At 38.3% G+C, this 19,925-nt stretch overlaps 1 protein-coding gene across 5 annotated transcripts; it reads left to right on the top strand.

Moving 5' to 3' along the window:
• The first annotated feature begins 520 nt into the window (after positions 1-520).
• Positions 521-19,925, top strand: LOC105253659 (sex-lethal homolog). 5 transcript variants are annotated; one of them, XM_011261815.3, is made up of 6 exons: positions 7,671-8,205; positions 9,182-9,777; positions 9,856-10,031; positions 10,116-10,229; positions 10,952-11,112; positions 19,514-19,925. In XM_011261815.3, exons 2-6 carry the CDS (start codon positions 9,373-9,375, stop codon positions 19,801-19,803), a joined length of 1,146 nt encoding a protein of 381 aa, XP_011260117.1. In that variant the 5' UTR covers positions 7,671-8,205; positions 9,182-9,372; the 3' UTR covers positions 19,804-19,925. The 5 variants fall into 5 exon arrangements, 4 of the variants coding, with proteins under 4 accessions (XP_011260117.1, XP_025267619.1, XP_025267621.1 ...); XM_025411834.1 differs by lacking the exon at positions 19,514-19,925 and adding an exon at positions 13,236-13,756 and having other exon boundaries at positions 7,672-8,205; XM_025411836.1 differs by lacking the exon at positions 19,514-19,925 and adding an exon at positions 11,854-12,711 and having other exon boundaries at positions 7,674-8,205.

The following is a 19,925-nucleotide window of genomic DNA, read 5'->3' as shown; positions in this document are numbered from 1 at the left end:
TGAATGAGGTCTTAGCCCGGGTCTACAATAGGTAATTTAAGCCCTAAGCCTTAAGAAATTGACCAATCACAGTCAGATATTCTCTTCATACTTGACTGTGATTGGTCAATTTCTTAAGGCTTAGGGCTTAAATTACCTATTGTGGACCCGGGCTTAAGTCAACCTCGGACTTAAGACAATTTTAAATATAAGATCGGAATATGAATACCGACCAAAGATCGACATATATTTAAGTTTCACTTAAAGCTAAAATAACATTGGTGCAACCAAGACTTAAAGAAATAAACTGTGCATCCCTGTACAAAAGACTGTCTTAAATATTATTAGAAAGAGAGAGCGATAGCGGTCGGATCTCTTTCTCTCTTGCACAATTGAAGGAGAGGAAGAAATTCGAACGTTATCGTTCTCTCTTTCTAATATTTAAGACAGTCTTTCGTATAGAAAAATGCAAAGTTTATTTCTTTAAGTCTAAATATATACCGCGCCAAGTGTGCCAAAGTCTCTCTGACCAAGTGTATAAAATAAGTAAAGAGGCATGCGCGGTAGCGTAAAAAGAATAGAGAGAGGAATCCGCGAATGGGAAAGCAGCGAATCTCTCATTGGTTACGCCATGTTGTTATTGGAGTCTCTGATTGGCTACGCCATATTTAAAAAGAAATTACTAAACTTTTCGAATTTCCCCTCTAGCTGTCATTCTGAGTATCAGGCGGTCATCAAAGTCGCACGAAAACGGTTTTCAACGGTCTGCAACGGGTACAACCGTATTTCGTTACGTCTCGTCCTTCAATCGGCTCGAAGCGCAGTCTCGTATAGTATATCGGAGGAGGCCCCAGGCAATCCCAGGCTCGCGACAGTAGGACTTAAACATCACGACATCGAAATATCGGCGACAAGGATGCGACCAGACTCGCGCAGCGTGTCGTTTACGTTTCACCGGGAGGTGCTGGCCGTGCGAAACTCGCCGGAGATGGTGCGGACCTCGTGGAACCTTCGCCAGCGTTTGCAAGATCGATTCGAGAAGGTCCCCCCCGGCGACAACGCGAAGGAGAAATCGCCGAAGACGAAGGAAGCGACCGACCGGGCCTGGAACAACATCAGCCTCGGCAACGTGTCCGCGGATTCGAGACGAGCCTTACGAAACGGCGCCGAGAAGCTGTCCAGGACGATATCCTCCGTACGCACAACCTTCGGCACGATATCTCAGGTAAAGAGATTGTAAGGCCCACGATCCAGTTAATCCGTGTTTAAATAGTGAATGGACCAATCAGGACTCAGTTTAACATATTAAACTCGGATTAATTCGAGTTGTGGAACCGGGCCTAAATCGATTTGCTGAAGGATTATGATGAGAAATCAATGTTGTTTTTTGGCTTGTGTCATTGTAGTTTACTACAGACCCAAATGCTTCTGTCAACATATACATTTGAATGAATATTGTTTCTTATAAAGTAACAATTCTGACTAAGGCCTAGTTCCACAATCCAGTTAATCCGAGTTTAAGTAGTGAATGGACCAATCAGGACCCAGTTTAACTCGGATTAACTCGAGTTGTGGAACCGGGCCTAATATAAATAAAAAAAGAAAAATTTTTCCATTAGATTGTGCAAAAAAACCTATCAAAGTTATATTGAAAATAGAAGCGCAAAGTTATGTCACAAATTAGGAAAAAAGAATTCTTAATTTTGTTATTATATTGTTATTATCAATTATATTATTATTATATAAATTATATAATTTATCAATTATACATATTGTTATTATTATTAATTATATCAAATATTCTTATTATTATCAATTATATATAAAGATTTTGCTTGTAAATATATAAAACAATATAAATTGTCTGTACTATAATATTATATATAATGAAATAATTATGCACAAGTTTGTAAGAAAAAGGAACTCAAGCATATAATTCATATTTAAATTGTTTCTGTGTATAGAAATTTAGAAGTTCCACACGTAGACGTCAGAGGCTAGAGGAACAACAATCGCCATGCAACATGCAAACACCTCAGACCCGCTCCCGCCAGCTTCTGGGTCGTACGCCGACGAAACTGTACAGTCCGTTCGGCATCGAATCGCCGAGACACGCCTGGGACAAGGAGAACGACGCCAGCACGCCAGTGCGAGCCTCGCCAGAATGTAATACGCGTTATATAAACTGCAGACCGTTTCGTTTTACAAAGGCCAAAGGATTCTCTGTACTGAGATAAAGGGGCCAGAAGAAGGGCCTCCTCCTCGAAAAATACTCAACGTCGATCTCTATTTAATTCCTATTGAACGCAATCGGGATTGCGTGCCTTGTGCAACAACATCTATATAACGAATATAATTTATTTACGTTTTTAATCGCGAGAGACTCGCCGTGTACACGAGGCAAGATTGTTTTTATACAAGTAACATTTATAGATATGCTAAACATATCTTCCATATTCATTCCATCGCTTACTTTGCATATGTATATCATGGAAGATTCTATTTCTACTTTTTTATATCTATTTATACATTTATATATCTCGCCCAGTAATATATGCGAGATACGGCAGGGCAAACAATTTGTATTCAGCGTTAAGATATTAATCAGGAAAATCAAAACGATAACAAAGAATCTCAAAATTAGTGTGAAAACGTTGGAGAAGCATTTATTGAGACTTTGAAAGATTTTTTCTCTTTGATATGCATACAAGAAGTAATTTCTTGGACAATTTTTTTTTATAATACTCAAAAAATGCGTTTTAAATTTGTTATACTGTAAAATGAGGATACTTTGCAATCGTATTATTATATCGTGTGACAGAAAGTCTGTTCTTTTCAGCTGCACTAGTGCAATAAGTTAAGGTCTTTGCACTACAAAAACAAAAAGTTTGTCGTAACCATAAGATCGTAAAAAAACTGACAAATCATGGTCGAATATTCTTTCTGATAAAAGAATAATCGACTATAATTGGTCAGTTTTCTTACAACCTTACGGTTATGATTTTAGAACGAGACTTTTAGAAAGAGACAAACATACTACTAGTCCTTTCACTCTAACTAACTGCACTAGTGCAACAGTGTAGTTAGTTAGATTAAAAGGACTAGTGGAACAGTGCAGCTAAAAAGAACAGACCCAGAGTTATTCGTTTGAGCGGATAGATATGAATGTAAAGTCTTTTGTCTTGCACAAAATAAAAATGCACAACTTTTTGATTAATGATTAGATCTCTAGGATTATATCTCGTTTATTCGTCTATCCTTTCCGACGAAATCGTCGCGCAAAGTATTCCCAGTTTATGTTTTATTGAGATATATAAATATATATATTTAATTATATATTCTCTTTAGAAAATATAGCGGTTTTTAAAGAGAAATCGTTGCTTTAAAAAACGAAAATAAAGCACCTCCAATATTTGGCCTCGATATAGCCCTGCTACCACATATCTATAATCTTAATTTATTTATTGGCATATAATAAAATTTTCTATTGAAAAAGGACCATCTGATATTTGTATTCAAAAGCGATTCAGGGCCCCTCGGAGATACGTCTTTGAATTGTCCCAACCTTCAGAACATCATGGCGTCTTGTTGCAGTATGCAGTGTAATCTAAAGTTGTCCAAAGCAAGTGGATAATCGAGCCATTCGTTGATCGAATTCGCCTCGCTGCGGGACGCGAGTGCAAAGGTGTACCTTTCGCCTTTTCAGTACCTGGTTCCTGGTGAACGGTTCCTAAGAGCTTATAAGCCCGCGAAAGCGACATCTAATTTGCATATCCGTTACAATCGTCCCCTTGCATCGCAACTTTTTCTCTACAGTTGTACAACCTTCGGCAGAGCATTTTTTGCGTTAGCCATCTTTCTTCCGTGAATATATCGGGTGACAAGTTTCGAACAGATCGGGCAACCGATTATAACTTGTCGCGTACATATATATAATTGTTCGTACATCGCTTTCGCGGCCTGTGTACCCGCGTATTTGTCGTGACGGCGATCGAGAGGCGACCCCGTGAAGCGACCGGAAAGCCTGACTCGATCGATACCAAGTATGCGTCGAGACGGTACGAAACGCATCGATGTGCCCGGAATCGGAACGCGGAGCAGCTGAACTTCCAAGGCCGGTAAGAGCTACGAGTCGCTCCTCATTTCCTCGTGTGATTTCTACATAACATTCTTATATATATATATATATATATATATATATATATATATATATATATAAAATCATAGCTATATTTATATATATATATATATATATATATATATATATTTAGTTATATATATAATTGATTGATATATATTTAATATGATTAATACATATTTAATTATATATATAATTAAATATATATTAATCATAATTATAATAATTATAATAATATATATATATTTTTTTTCTTTGCCCCGCAACATTATATTAATAACTTATTTTAGCATTTTATGACGAAATATTTAATTTAAAAAAAAATGAAAGCATCTTCCTTTACGAGCCTAAAGAGAAAGAGAGAGAATCGCGACAAGAATTTGCTGTATCATGAGGTAACGCGATCCTATTCTTCGCGAAAAGAAAATTGATTCGCGGTTGAGTTATCATATTTGAATTTATACGTGTTTGCTCTTTCCAAGTGGATTTTATGTAGCCATCAAATGTGCAGTTTATTCGCGACACATGTCGACGCTCGCATAAAAATTCGCACGCGTTGGCAATTGACACTTTCCAGCCGAAAGAGGAAAGGGGGAATTATATGGAGCGTGATCCTTGTTTATCCTCATAAATCCACTTACATCTAGCGATAATAAACGAAATAACTCGCTAAATGCGAGTTTCGTCCAGTTTCCGGATTTTATTTCTCTCGCTCCTTCAAGTCGAAGCGGGTCCCGCGCGAAAACGTAAAGTTAGAAAATGTAAGGTTAGAATGCATCTTTTCGCGAACGTTTTACACCGACGGGAACCGCGCATTATTGTGTTACGCGAGCCTCGGGATCGTCATTTATAGTCTCCGATTATGCGCCGTATCGTTAGCAAGTGCGCGATCTCCTTCGCGAAAGAAATTCGATATAAAAACACTCGTCGGAAATGCATTGACAGTGTAAAATTATGGAAATTTCTTGCGCGTCTCCAAGTTGACGTTTGACATTTGTAATCAGCTGAGAGGTAGAGTTTAACATTTGTGAGAAATTTGACATAAGATTAAAAAATATGCATTGATATCATAGGTTATAAAATTAATTTAGCTTAGGATAATTGAACATATCCACACTTTTTAACCAATTGTCACGATGCACGGATATTTAGATACGATACACGTGCGAGCATGCTCCGAACGCGCGTAATTTCACGGCGTGACATTTCTGACGGAGCGTTATTATCAGCTGTTCCGTCTTTAAGCCGTTAAAAGGAGGTAAGGAAGAAATATCGCCGCTTATCTAATAAAAAAATATTAATTAGCGACGAGGAATCATTGTCGGCGTTGAAAAGTATCACGTTTATTCGATCCCTTCGCGAGGCAGGGCGTTTTCCCGCTAAATTTTGGTGGGGGCAGGAGAGGGGGGGGGGGCGAACATGACAGCAGCGGTGCATTGTAGCGCAATGCAGTGTCCTGTAATGCGCCCGTACAGATTCCGGGCAGATCCGTTTCTCGCGAACTTGGCAAGATATAATTCCGCGAGTAACGTCACGCCCATGTCACATTTTATCGCATAACGATTGAGCATGAAAAATTACACGCTACATGTATAGGAAACGTTACACAGATATCGCGAATATTATTGATATTTAAATCCGTAACGTATTATCGATTAATCTAACTTCCCACATTTCTTCGTAATTTGCATAAATTCTTATGCACATAGATATTCATGTAAAACAGCTCTGCTGTCTCATGTTCAAGATACGCAAAGTGACGCCGAGTAGATCGTGCAATTTTAGCCGATGTCACTTTTACTCGATGAACGAAAACTTTTATTCGTTGACGGTAGAGACGAGACAGGTGATGGCAGGTCGTCGTTAAAATGCGAGCGTGCAAAACGACCTTGGGAAAACAAAATACGCGAGACGCGAGGAATGAAATGACTCGCGCGTCGGCCTTTCGCGACAGAGAGCCGTGCATTTTCGTTGTCCTCGTGACTGAGAAAGCCCACCGGACGCAACGGAAGTGAACCTGCGATGTTCGCCGTCCCTTCCTGGGAGGCTGCTTTGAGGTACACCATCAGTCGGCTCCTTTTTGCGGTGTTTAGTGAAATTTAGTAGCGAGATCATTCTTTTTTTAAATAGAATTTTGATAAGGAATCAGATAAATAAACATGGTTATCGATTCTTTCTAAAAGAAACTCGTCTCGAGATGCATCTTGGTTCATTTTTTTAGCGTAAAATCGGAATAAATCTAATATTTGAATGAGGAGAAGGGGTAGAATGTAAAAATATCTAGAATTATCTCCGAGATCAAGTTTTTAGGCGACACAGAAATTTGAGAAACGTCAAGCTTCTATTCCCGATATTACGCCAAAAATAATTGTCGGGTTACGCAATCCATCTCTCTTAGAGATATCTTCCTAGAAAAGCAATACATTTATTTCCGTACGGGATTAATAGCTGGTGAAACTGGTGGAATTTATGAACTCGACGCGAGATGAAATAATTTGACGCGATGCTCGGCCGAACTATTTCACGATTATTACGTCTAGCGAAATAGCGCGCTTATTTCTGACAATCGTCTATTTTTCGACGTGTATGACAAGGATGCGGAGACCGTATTTTTGGCTGGGATTTATGAAACGCTCCGAGAGACACATGCGAGCGATTAAGCTGCGGCCTTTTACGTCCCTTAAGTCGGGGATTATCCGTGCAATGCGTTTCCGTGTTACGAGACCTTTAATTTCGTATGCGACGATCGATCTTTTTCGCCCGAGAACTTGCACGGGGGAAACACGTGCGCGATTCTACGGGAAAAGGAATACGCTGCAGCAATCGCGTGTTTTGCGACACTCAAAAGTAGGGCGTATTTTGTCGCGTTCACGTAACGTAACGTAACGTCTTAAAGTTCAACGCGCGTGGAAAACGATCCGTTCTAGAGACGCCTTACACAAGGTCGACTCCATTCGCAGATTGTATCCCGGTATAATAAATTGCCGTGCGATTGGCGCCAGAATTTTCAAGACACCGATTATATCCCTCGGGAGACGCGCGGCTGTTTCTCCTAAAAATCGACAACGGTAAAAAAGCGAGAGACACAAATACGTACATTTCACGCGCGAAAACGATCAAAGAGAGGGATAATCTAAAAATAGATCATTGTACGGAGATGGCTAAGGATCGCCCGTGGCGAAAATTCCGGGATCGCGATAGCGACTCAGCCAAATATTACATTTGTCGTGCGACAAATTTTTTAAGCACATAAATTGACGCGAGATAATTTCTTGAATCCTTAGAAATTTTCTATCCCGCAGCCAGTCAATGCGCTTGAAAAATTTGTCGTACGACAAATGTATTAGCCTTAAAGATGCTCTTCCCATTCGAAAGATGAAGAGGTGAAAAAAGAGAGGGAGAAAAAGTCGACGCTCCGTCGCGATCGTGGCCCATCGTAAACACGCTAGACTTTAGGCGGGACCCGCGCGCGCGCCGCGATACGTCACGCGGCGCAGATCATCCTCGCGGCCGTCTTCCTCGTCGTCGTCGTCGTCATCGAATAGTGGGGCAGCGTGCCGCGAGAGGGTGTCGCGCGAGGCAGGTCAGGGCTGGGGCTCAGTCAGTACGCTCGCGTGCGGCGTGTCGGTCGTGTCGCGTTTTCCCGCTCACACACACGTACCCAGACGCACGCATCCGCGCGCGCGCGCGCGCATCCCGTCGCGTCGTTGGCTGCGCGCGTCATCCCCCGCATTCGCAACGCATCGCGTCAACTGCCGCAGGTAGTAACACCCGGTCGTTTCTCTCCGCGCTCCGCCGAGGAGCCCTCTAGCGTCGCTCGAGCTTCCCTAGGGCGCGCGTCCCTTACTCCGGGCGGCGCGCGACCTTATTTCCGCCGCGATCCGGCGGAGCGCGGCGGCGGCGGCGGCGACGATTATCGCGGGTGTCGGACGGAAGGAGCGCGCGCGATGCTGACAGTACGCGCGCTTACATAATTACCCGTCCTCGTCGGTGTGCATCGGAGCGACGCGAGGAGAGGAGAGCGAGAGCGAACGACGTCACTCGCCGTCGATTCTAATTCCACTAGTAGTCTTCTCCGTGGCTCTCCGGTACGTACACGCATAAGTGCGTACGCTTGCGCGCGCGCGCGCGACGCAGCCTTTCCCTCTCTTCGTCGCTCTCGGCGTTCCGCTTCCTCCGTCTCTCTCGCTCTTTCTCGCTTCCTCCTCCCACCTGCCTCTCCCGCTCCTCTCCCTCCACGCTTCGATAGCTTGGTCGATTCACGAATCCGCCGGGCCACTCTTCCCCGGGCACCTTCGAAATAAGGCCAAAAGGTTACGTTCCTGGGGAACTTTGAAAATTCCATCTCTTCCCCCCCTCCTCTCTTTCTCTGTATCTCTCTCTTTCTCTCTTTTCCCGCCCTTTTGCTCCCGCGTTCCCGTTTCTCGTTCTGTTTTCGTTGTTGTCTCTCGTCGCTTTTGTTGACGACGTCCTGCGGTGTCGTTTAAACACGACGACCGAATGTCAGCGTTTCGTAAACACGCGAGTACGCGGAAAATTTTTTTCCCCTTCCTCGCTTTCGGCTCGCGCGTTTCGTGACTTGATGTGAATGGAGCGCGTAAGTTTGTTCCTCGCGTCGACGTGTAAATTCCCGCAGCGCTTCAATGAAATTCGATATCGCACGGTGTCATTGCACGCGACCGCTCGATCATGTATATATAATATATAATATGTAATATATACATTTGCGATTTCTCGAAACGCGTCGGTTGCGCATGTATATTAGAGAGTCTTCGGATTCTGAGATGAAAAAAATGAAATCTCTTAAGATACCGAGAATTAGATTATCGAGTATGTGCGAAAGACGTTGTTCGAGCTTAGATCGGTACAAAGTAGGGTAAAGTATCGACGCGGGATGACGCACTTGAAAGCGTCGAGTTTGGAGCATTTTATTTTGAAAAGCGCCCAGAAAATTTTGCAAACAATTTGTTACTTATCACGCCTACTTTGTATCTTTGATTTTTGCCCGCTATATGATTCTGTTTTATCCTTACTTGCCTTTGTTTGTTTGTTTCTCACACACAGGTCTGGCATCAATACATATATATTGCACATTTATTTTCTATTTATTTTGAGACTGCTTAGAGAGAAAGAGAGAGAGAGAGAGAGAAAGATGAGAGCTTTCGAAAGCGCAGGCTGGCCTACGTCGAGCGTGGCAGCGTCGTTGTACCGGGAAGACATAGTAATGAATTTGTTTATATTTTTTGTATTTGCCGATGACCCCGTCGACGGTTGTTTCACTGGACGGTACCAGTTGGGGTATACAACAGCAACCGCAAGCCCGATTACTGGTGATCGCGCAACAGCAGCAGCAACAGCAGCAGCAACGTCAACTGCAGCGAAATCAAATAGTTTCGTCGAATCGGGCATCGTCGTCGGGAGGTGACCTGCAACAGCAACAGTGCCACAAAATGACCGACCAACGAGAACAACAGCAGCAGCAGCAGCCGCAGTCTCAAGCTCAACAGCAACAACAACAACCACAAACCAAAGGCAATGAGGAGCCGCGAACGAATCTGATCATCAATTACCTGCCGCAAAACATGAATGAGAAGGAGCTGTACAGTCTTTTTGTGACGATTGGTCCGGTCGAGTCCTGTCGAGTCATGAAGGATTACAAGGTAAATTGTATAGTTTCTGTATAACTTGTGGGATACGAATGTGTTGTACGTGTAATACTAATTTAAACATTTATATAGACTGGTTACAGTTACGGCTTTGGTTTTGTCAACTATGCAAAGGCTGAGGATGCCGCGACGGCGATAAGCACGTTAAACGGACTTCAAGTGCAAAATAAACGTTTGAAAGTGTCGTTCGCTCGGCCTTCTGGGGAAGAAATTAAGGAAACAAATCTTTACGTTACGAATTTACCAAGGTGAAGTACGATTCATTTTCTAGGAAATAAAGCTCAACAATGAGGAAAATTTATTATACTAAAAGACATCGTTTCTCGTTGCAGAAATATAACTGAAAGTCAGATCGACGAAATTTTCAGCAAATACGGCAACATTGTGCAGAAAAATATATTGAAGGATAAACTGACCGGTTTACCGAGAGGGGTAGCGTTTGTAAGGTGAATAAAGATGATTAGTTTTTATCACTAATTATAAAATCGTCATTGAATCATCTTTTAAATATTAAAGATTTATATTTACGCAGCAATTTGTATTTGTAAATATTTATAAATATTCATACGTAGAGACAAAAAAAAGGGGCTTCATGAATCTAATAAATTTTTATGAAATTTTTTACATAATGTACATTTGTCAAGTATGCGTATAAATAATATGCGGTATTGAAAATTGGAACAAGTTCAAAACAGCTGTTCGCGACAATCATACTATATCGTTGCACAACGCGATGCATGTATGTGCACATTTATTTTGCGAAAATTTCCTGCCAAAGTATTTTTGTACATCTCCTGGTTTCAATTACATAATTCTGATATGCTCCCTTTAGTTTGGCCTACATAAAACGTATGAATAAACTAGAGAACTCTACTCTAGAATTGTGGGAAACATATTATTCGCGTGAAATAGAGTCGTTGTAGTTTATGCCAACAATTAAGAATGTTACTTGGATGTCTTTCATTTCGATTTTATCGGGTTGGAAGAAGCCAGCGAACGACTTAAAAATAAGTAATGGAGAGATTAACGTTTCTCTAGTATTTTTAAGAAATTTTTATATATTATATATTTCAATTAAATTATTTTTTTTTGTATAAATGATAAATGTTACATTTCTACAACTCTTGTAAAATGCACTAGAAATTATTTACCGTTTCCTTATTTGCAGATTCGATAAAAGGGAAGAAGCTCAGGAGGCTATTGCGCAACTTCATGGTACAATACCGGAGGGTGGATCGGAGCCGCTTAGCGTAAAAATTGCGGAGGAACACGGGAAACAAAAGGCGGCGTATTACGCGGGCTGGCAAGCCGGATACAATCAAAGCCGCGGTAAGTAATTTTACATACACGTTGCGAGGACTAGCTATTCATTAATAGATTTTATCTCGTTGCCTGGCAGTGGTAATCGATGATAAATTAAGTGTGTTGTTTTCTCATCGGAATTGAAAATTGTCTTGGAAGAAAATAAAAAAGAAGGGAATTAGCGCTGCCAGACCGCGTGTGCATTTTTTGGCTTCTAACTAAATTCTATGCTAAGATATATAGTTGAAATGATTTGCATCTTTTTTATCGTAATATTGTAATATTGTAATACGATTGCTGTAATACGTCTAGTTTACATAGGAGAGCACTAATTTCACAATCGATGTTTATTTGCGATGTTTATTTCCATGTTTTGAACGAAAGATATTATACTTTATTCTATTTGCCTGTGTGATGTGTCTTTGGATCGAATATGATTTCTGTTGATCAGCGTATTCGATCTATCTCGTATCTTGATATTTTTCAGAAATTTGGTAGAGTAGATTTTTCTTTTTACACGGCGCAAAATGCTTCTTTTGTCGCGACAAAGTCCTTACTATATTGTATTTCCGCGTTTCAAAACACTTTGCATCAGGCAGCGTTTTTTCCTACGTTTCAATGAAAATCTTTAATTTTAATTTTAATTTTTTCATACATAGGTAATATAAGTTGCTATTGATATAGATACACATCGTAATTTTTTTCTTTTTACATTTTTCTTTTGTTATTTTGCTATTTGTCTAACATTGAAATGTTTTGTCAGATAAGATGGCTGCATCTAAATCAGACCACCACGACTTAACGCACTAAGCACCTTTTGTGTACACAGAGAATCGAAAGGGTGTTTATATTCTGACACGTGTTACACACACACACGACCACGTTGAAACGCGGAGAGAGATCTCCGTGAAAACGACTGGAGACACGGTTCCTCGCTCGTGTCTCTTTACTCCTCTATCTTCGCGCGCGTGTCCTTTTTTCTTTCCACTTTCTCAAAGTCGTGCGCATGACTCGATGTGAAAGAAGAGACACCGCTTGGCTCTCGGGTGGTTCTCTTAAAAAAAAAAAAAAAGAAGGAAACTGAAAGGAAAAGAACAAAGAAAAACCGCTTAAAGAGCTTGCTCTATATGCAATTGAGCAAGCAAGAATGCAGTGTTGTGATACAAGAGTCTTGTGTGTGATCTGGTGACGAGATACGTGAGGTACGCGTTATGTACACGGCGTTTTGTGCGGTATATAAACACCTCACCTCACCCGGGAGAGACACAGCTCGTTGCCGCACAAAAGAAAATGCCGTTCATAGAAACTTTCAGTTTGAATGCTGGTTAGCTGGACCGATTAACTTAACGATTTCGCCTATCTTCTGTTTTTTCTTAGCTCTGCTGCTATTGTTCGTTTTTTCGCTTGATACTTTGTTGTTAAGAGTACTCTACTACCGTTGCCCGTGTACGATGTTATCGAGCACACAGTAGCTTCGCGTCCGCCGATATTGATATCATGTTCCATATATGGCTGATGCTCTTTGTGCTTTAGCGTGACTAAGGCGTTGTTTAAGTTTTCTGTACAAAACATTTTGTTATATACAATATTATTTCCTATATCCGAAATATATACTTTGTTTTCACAAACTTCGAGTGTACGTTTGTCTTTCATACGTAACTCTTTCTCTCTCTCTCTCTCTCTCTTTCTCTCTCTCTCTCTCTCTCTTTCTTTCTGTTTCTATTCCAATCCTACTTAATTTTTAAGCAAATCCAGAGCGAGTTAGGCAGTTTTAATAAATTATGCGCGTTTTTCGATTATTATGTTACGATTGTTTAAAGAAGATATTACTTTTTGAAGGATGTATGTATATATTAAATTAATTGTAAGGTTTTAGATTTTTAAGTTGCAAATTAATTTCGCACCGTTAATCTTTTATTTGAGAAGTAATTGTTAAACCGAGATAAAAATACGAAGATATCTCGCGCAATTGTCTCTAGCGACTTGGCTGTGGTTTTATTGCGTCTATGCTTTAGTAAGGAATCCAAGTGCATGATGCTGTACCCTTATCGAGCCATTGTAATGACGCGGCCACGCGTAAAGATGGAACTTGTGTGAGAGAGACCTAATCAATGACGTTTTCATTTCTATGCTTGCCTTGACTCGTGAAGGAGAGCGTCTGTACCCAGCGAGGAATAAATATCAGCGCTATGCTCATTACCTTTACTAAATAGCGAACGATGTTATCGTTGTTGTGTCGCCGTGTCGTTGAACGTTCCATACTATATATATACACACGGTTCTTGTTGCAATTGTAATTAAACGAGGATCCATGATCTGCAGTTCGTGGAAGCTGGAGAGATTATGGCCGTGTATATCGCAATGTGTTCCACCCGATATAATTTGTTGTAATCGCGCGAGGAACGTTCACCGCTCGGCGATTCGTGTGATAGGAGCAATCTTAGTAAATTGTTCGCCGAATCGTTGGTTACTTGTATAAATTGTATCGATTCTCGACATTAATTAATAGCGCCTCTCTTGTAATTAGGCCAAAAAGTAATTTTCAAATTAAATTTAAGTTTTTGGTATCGAGGAACATCGCGCGTATTCAAATGAAGGTGGAATATATAATTTTATGTATCGAATAAAAATCGATGAAGGCGATTTTGATCGGCGAATTATTTCAAAGTTGTTTCGAAAAAAGTTTTATTGATTCTACATTAGCGAAACAAAAATTATATTTATTTCAAGAGCACTAGTTTATATTGTAAAATTCGAAATTACTTTATAAATGTTGGCCAAATATATACCTTATAAATGTTGGCCTTTTGATGCTTGTATTCGTAAAGCGAGAAGTTTGAAAAGAGAGACGCGCGAATATAAAATTGCATTGAATACAAAATAGGAAAAGTCTTCGATACAACTTGGACAGTGATTATATCGAAAGTTATTATAATACTAAATATGATTTTTGCTCAACGATCGTATATTAATTATTCGCAGCGAACCTAAGAGTTTAACAATTGTATATAAGTCTGTGTTTCGTAATTTTAAGTCCCTGCGATTTTTGTTATTCCGGACACGGTATAAAATCGCTGTATGTTATATAATGATCGTGTAATATTTAATAGATTTTGACGATACATTTTCTTCGAGATCTTTTTTTTATTAGATACAGCGATTTTTCGTACAATGTTACGCATGATATACAAAGATATACGATCAATCCAGCGAGATTGATTTTAACGATCTAGTAGGATAGAAAAAATCGGAGCAGATTTCATCTCTCTGTGTGCTACGTAGATAGACATTAATTCTCAACGTAACAAAAAAATGACACTATGCGCTCCAGATCTTATTAGCAGTTACGTATAGCCGCTGCAATCTGTAAAAAAACCTACAGATCAAATGAATATTTATTAGACATCCTTTCTCGTCTTAGGAATCATAATATTTTTAGAATTATTCCGTAGTTCAGAAAAAAATATCATATACACAATGCTTCCGCAAACTGAGGATGCGTCCAATTATATGTTCTCGGTGGCAATCTTGAATAGAGAAAATGAAGCAATACAATTAATGTATATTAATATATTTGAAACAACATAAGAATCGATTTAGCTATACATCTCAAATTTTTGAAGAGACTTTTATTTAAAAAAAATCAGCAAAATTTTTATTTTGAGAAAAGTTAATTTGGTCGCATAATGGATTTTATTTAGAAGATAATTTAAAAATATTTTTTTTATTTTTATAAATTATTATGGAAAATTTTATGTGTAAAATTTTGACTTGTATATGGATGATATAAAATTTTTTTTAGAAAATACGCCGTGAAAAGATATTTAAATGGATGCCGAAGAATTAAAAATAGCTAAATCGATTTCTTTTACAACTCATAAATTACCACGCTCACTATTCATTTTGATATCGTATATCAATCGCCGGATATAAAAGCACCAATGAAATTTCATGAATCTTTCATTTATTCTGTCTGCGACATGTTACGCCACCGAGTGCATCGAACAATACCAGTATAGTTAGTTAATGATACACGTGTTAAGAGATAGATGAGATATTCGCTCGTTTTTCGTAGAGAATAGAACTCTGTTCTGTCGTCTCGCGTAATTCTATCGCAAAGACGAGTAGCGATTTTCGCTGTTATACAATCTCTCTTTGGAATTCTGAACGACGTTTTAAGCCGGTCGATCCGGTGGCGAGAAAGTCAGTAAAATGATGGACATTAAGAGCTAGAAAATAATACGTATGTCCTTCGACCTTGACAATCGTCCATCTTTCGTGGATTTATCACACCACCTTGCCAATTGCTTGCGAAGAAAAAAATGGGACGCAATCATATTCCGGGCGTAACAATTTGACACATGTGTGAAAGTTTTGTCGCAAATAGAATTCTATAATTCAAAATTTTTCTTCCAATAATGTGACTTTTTTTTAACTCGTAGCCTTATAAAGTAAAATTTTTATAGTAATAAAATATGTGATATTAATAATATATATAATTTTTTAATTGTTATTTATAAATTAAAAATATTATTGGCATGTATATCATATGTTAAGGAATCTCTATAGCTATTTAAGTAATAGATGATAGCAAGTATAAAAAACGCTGTTTATTAAAACTGTGATGTTGATTCAATTTTATCATAGATGCGACTTAAGGTTAATCGCACGCGTAAAATATTTGTACCTTGTGTCTGATTGCGCTCCATTTTTTTCATCTTGTTATAGATCGCGCTTACGAGAAGGAGAGTGCGTTTACCCTTAACTAGTGTTCATCTTTTTTTAATGCAAACACATTTCATATGCAACATATTCATTGTGGAATGCTATCACATAATAACCGTAGAGTTTCAATTACGAAATAACTGCAGAGAATTCTTCAAAGACTTTTCAAAAGACTTCTAAAAATGTTTCTCTCTTTTTCTCGTACGTATAAATGTTCCAAAGTCGGGAGTGATGTCACTAGTTAAGGGGTGAAATCCTAAAACACGTAGCGCGATCGAGGATCCACCTTGCTCAACGTAAGATATTTAGGCGCTTCTTCGTAAGGGCAAATTCGTGAAGTCGAAACTTTTAGGAATTTAATATTGCGAATGTGCGCTGGGCGTTTGACCTGCTTCGGCTGCTGACCGATCGATTGTCGGGAAGTTGCGAACCGAACTACATTTTTAAACGCCGATGCGTTTGCACAAACGTTGCTTTACGTAATAACGAGCTTAATCGAAACTAATCTGAAAAATATATTTAGAATAGTGTCAATTTTTTCTCGTAGCATTTTTTTAAATTTGTTTTTCCTTCCTTTGTATAATTTTAAAAAATTTTCTTAAATTAAAAAAAAAATTTTTCTCTTAATAAAACTTTGGTAATAATTTAATAAATATATATAGATTTAATTTTACTATGTAATATTTTATATGAAGATAAAATTGACATCATGTTAAGATATATAAGTTGATCTTGTAATTGTAAATTTCTGATATTTAATTTATACAGAGAATCTTCAATTTTTATCGTTAAGAATTGCGGGATTTGAATACAGTTTACTCTAATCTTCCGACGATCGATTGATCAACGAATCGATACGTAATATGCTGCACAGTACGATCGCTACTATAGATGATAAGAAGATTGATTAAACGTTGAAAACTTATATATATACATTCAGTAAGTTAGATAAATTAATATAAAGATATCTTTCGATCATCGTCATGGAAAGAACTCTCGTCGTTTTTTCGTTTTTCCAATCTATAATATTAAACATCTAAGTTAACAAGAATTTTACGGATATTTTAATCAGAAAAAATGCAGTCTTTTATTGCAATAATAATTGATATAAAGAAAAATAATTTTTCAGTGCTAAAAAATATGAGTCACAAATGGCTATAATATTTATATTAAATTACATTTATAATTTATAAATCAAGGATTATAACACGTACAATGTATTATACGATATGAGAGATTCGTGATTTTTCCTTCGCATAAGTTTGCGATTAGATAAAATGCGATGTGAGTGCGACTTGAAATTGTCAAGTTAATCAAAAAATGCGATTGTAAATAGTTTTAAACTGTTAAGTAGTAAATTGTAAGGTTTAACGGATCGAAGAATGTGCGAAATGGTTAATCCCGAAGTCCAGTAGTGCTAACGATGGCTGTGATAAGAATAAGAAAATACTAACGAGAATGCAAAGAGAAAAACCAAACATAGCGATACAAGCAATTAACGAAGCTTAATTTCCTCTCTTTTGATTTAATTTTTAAATGTGATTTAAATTAATTTCACATGTATTAAAATTTCAATGACACGTGTATACGACATGTCAAACACATCTAATACACCTTGAAATGTTTACATCGATAAACTAACAGCGAATTATAGTAATAAGACAGCACAGCTTCTTTGTAACGGTTTGTTTTTTAATCGGTATACAATGTTAATTTAATTAACAACATTTAATTAATATATACGAGGTGTTAAAAATTATCGCATTTCTCTTGATTACAAGAATATCAAGTATATTTCACGAGAGCTTTTTAATTGTCAACGCTTTGATTATTTTTGTAATTTACTATAAATTAAATTTAGTGGTTTAGTCGTTCTCAAACATGTTAAAAAAATAAAATTTAAATTGATAAAACAAGATATATAATTTTATATACAAATCAGTACTTAATTGGGCTTGAGGAGCAAAAAATAAAACTTTGAAGTTAAAAACGAACATATGAATCAAATTTAATATAAGAAATACACTTTAAATGGGTTAACGTTAATCATATTATTTGTTCGCATACTAAAAATTAAAAATTAAAAGGTTATAATTTTTTTTTATATACAAATATACACACAAGTACTTCAACTCAAGTTTTATTTCTCAATATTAATAAATAATTCCGCGATTAATTAAGCGATAATTGTTAATTTTAAATACTGCAAATTTTGTGATCAAAAGAAAGAGCGATAATTTATTTAAAACTCCTCATTTTCTCAAGAAGAGAAATTCGCCTTCTTCGGCCTCGGTTGAGAACGCTCGCGACATTCTCGATATATCCACCGTATTTTTCTCTTGTTCACTATGAGATTTTAAGAAATATATATATATATATATATATATATATATATATATATATATATAGTCTACGCGCAAAAAAATATCTGAATTAGCGAAAATTAATCGCCTTTAGGCGAATCTAGTATCACATTAAGGACAATGTTTATGCAATATGTGACAAAAATAGACACACACATACATACACATACATAAACTAACATACATGGACACTGACATTACGTACGTAGCAATACTCGCAAAACTATGACACATTATAGCAGTTATAAATCAATGTTCGTATCTCGTTGTACGGATATTTGTATTTAAACGTGTTGAGCATTAAATGTGAATTATTGTATCGATTGACGCTTTTTGTGCTGATGATATGATTGATGGATGATCCCTCGCGCGCGACGTAAAATTGAATTTAGACACGACGACACAGACACAGGATAAATTCAATTTTCGAAACACAAGAGAAAACCGCGTATCGGAAACAATGGCTCTCTCTCTGTGATACTTTTATACATATTCGTTTTGGGAATTACGCCATTAAAATTAAGTGTTGAAAATCAGATTGCACAAGCGTCGCGTTTTACAAATATTTTTTTTCTTTTGTACCATTTTTATACTCTTGACAATCGGACAAGCTAAAACACAATGAAGCTTTCTTCGTATTAAAAAAAAAAAAAAGGAAAGAAATCATCAGGACAAAAAGTATACTCCCGAGGATCGACGCTTCAAAAAAAAGGAAGAAACGTATCGTTCAATGATCCTCTGGAGATCTTTCTTAATCAGCATCTTACATCTTTCCTATTCTCGTTATCGAGTTTCCTCACTGCGGTCGCTCGTTAAATTTGATTAAAATATTAGAAACAGATATACCACGTCTAAGTCATTCGCACGACCCTCTTTTTCTATTGTATGACGCTTCTCCTTCGTTTTTCTCTAACATTTGCCGAGAAATCGGAGCAAAAATGCAAATGCTAGAAGTGGATACATTACAAATAACATTTATCTAAGGAAAGAAAGAACTATTAAAAAAATTGTCTCCGAATCTTATCCATCAATCTTTATCATCGAAAATCTAGAGATTAAATGTCAAATTTTCATACGTTACTTAAATATAAAATTGTAACGGAGAGATAAAACGAGATTTAGATATAACAGCTGATTTAAGATCAATTATGAAATTCTAGAGAAAAACTCATGGAATATCTCTGGCCCATTTGAAAAATTCTGTAAGCCAGCATCTTCTGATCAGCGTTAGAGAAAAATAAATTAAAAAAAAATAATAAGGGAGCAGCGTCACCAAGACCCATCTTCCAAGAAGCAGTTTCAACCGCCCGCTTTCATCTCAGGCGTCCTCAATTTTCCAGGAACGAGCGGAATCGGGGTCGGCGGGGGACGAGCCCGCGGCATCGGAGGCGGCCCCCCCGGGATGGGAATCAGCGGCGGCGGCGGTCCAGGGATGCTGGGTCGAGCGAGCGGCTTCGGGCCGCGCAGCAGCGGACCCCACGGCGGCGGCTTCATCGGCGGGGGAGGCGGGGGAGGTGGCGGCCCGGGCGCTATGAGAATGGAGAAGATACATCCGCACCGGTTTAATCCGATTGGTATGGGTGGCGGCGGCGGCGGCGGGGGCGGCTACGTGCAGTCGCACTTCTGGTGACCGTCGCGTTGTCGCGACGATGCCGATGACGACGACGAGGACGAGGATATCCGTGGCGGCACTACAACGTCGGTTGCTGGTTGAAGCCGTTCTTCTCGTTCGAAATAAGTCCACGGAAAAAA

This window comes from Camponotus floridanus, unplaced genomic scaffold (genome assembly GCF_003227725.1).
Source record: "Camponotus floridanus strain SB8 unplaced genomic scaffold, Cflo_v7.5 scaffold435, whole genome shotgun sequence".
Classification (NCBI taxonomy): domain Eukaryota; kingdom Metazoa; phylum Arthropoda; class Insecta; order Hymenoptera; family Formicidae; genus Camponotus; species Camponotus floridanus.
The sequence above is the reverse complement of the archived record's forward strand: the minus strand, read 5'-3'. Positions and strand labels throughout refer to the sequence as shown.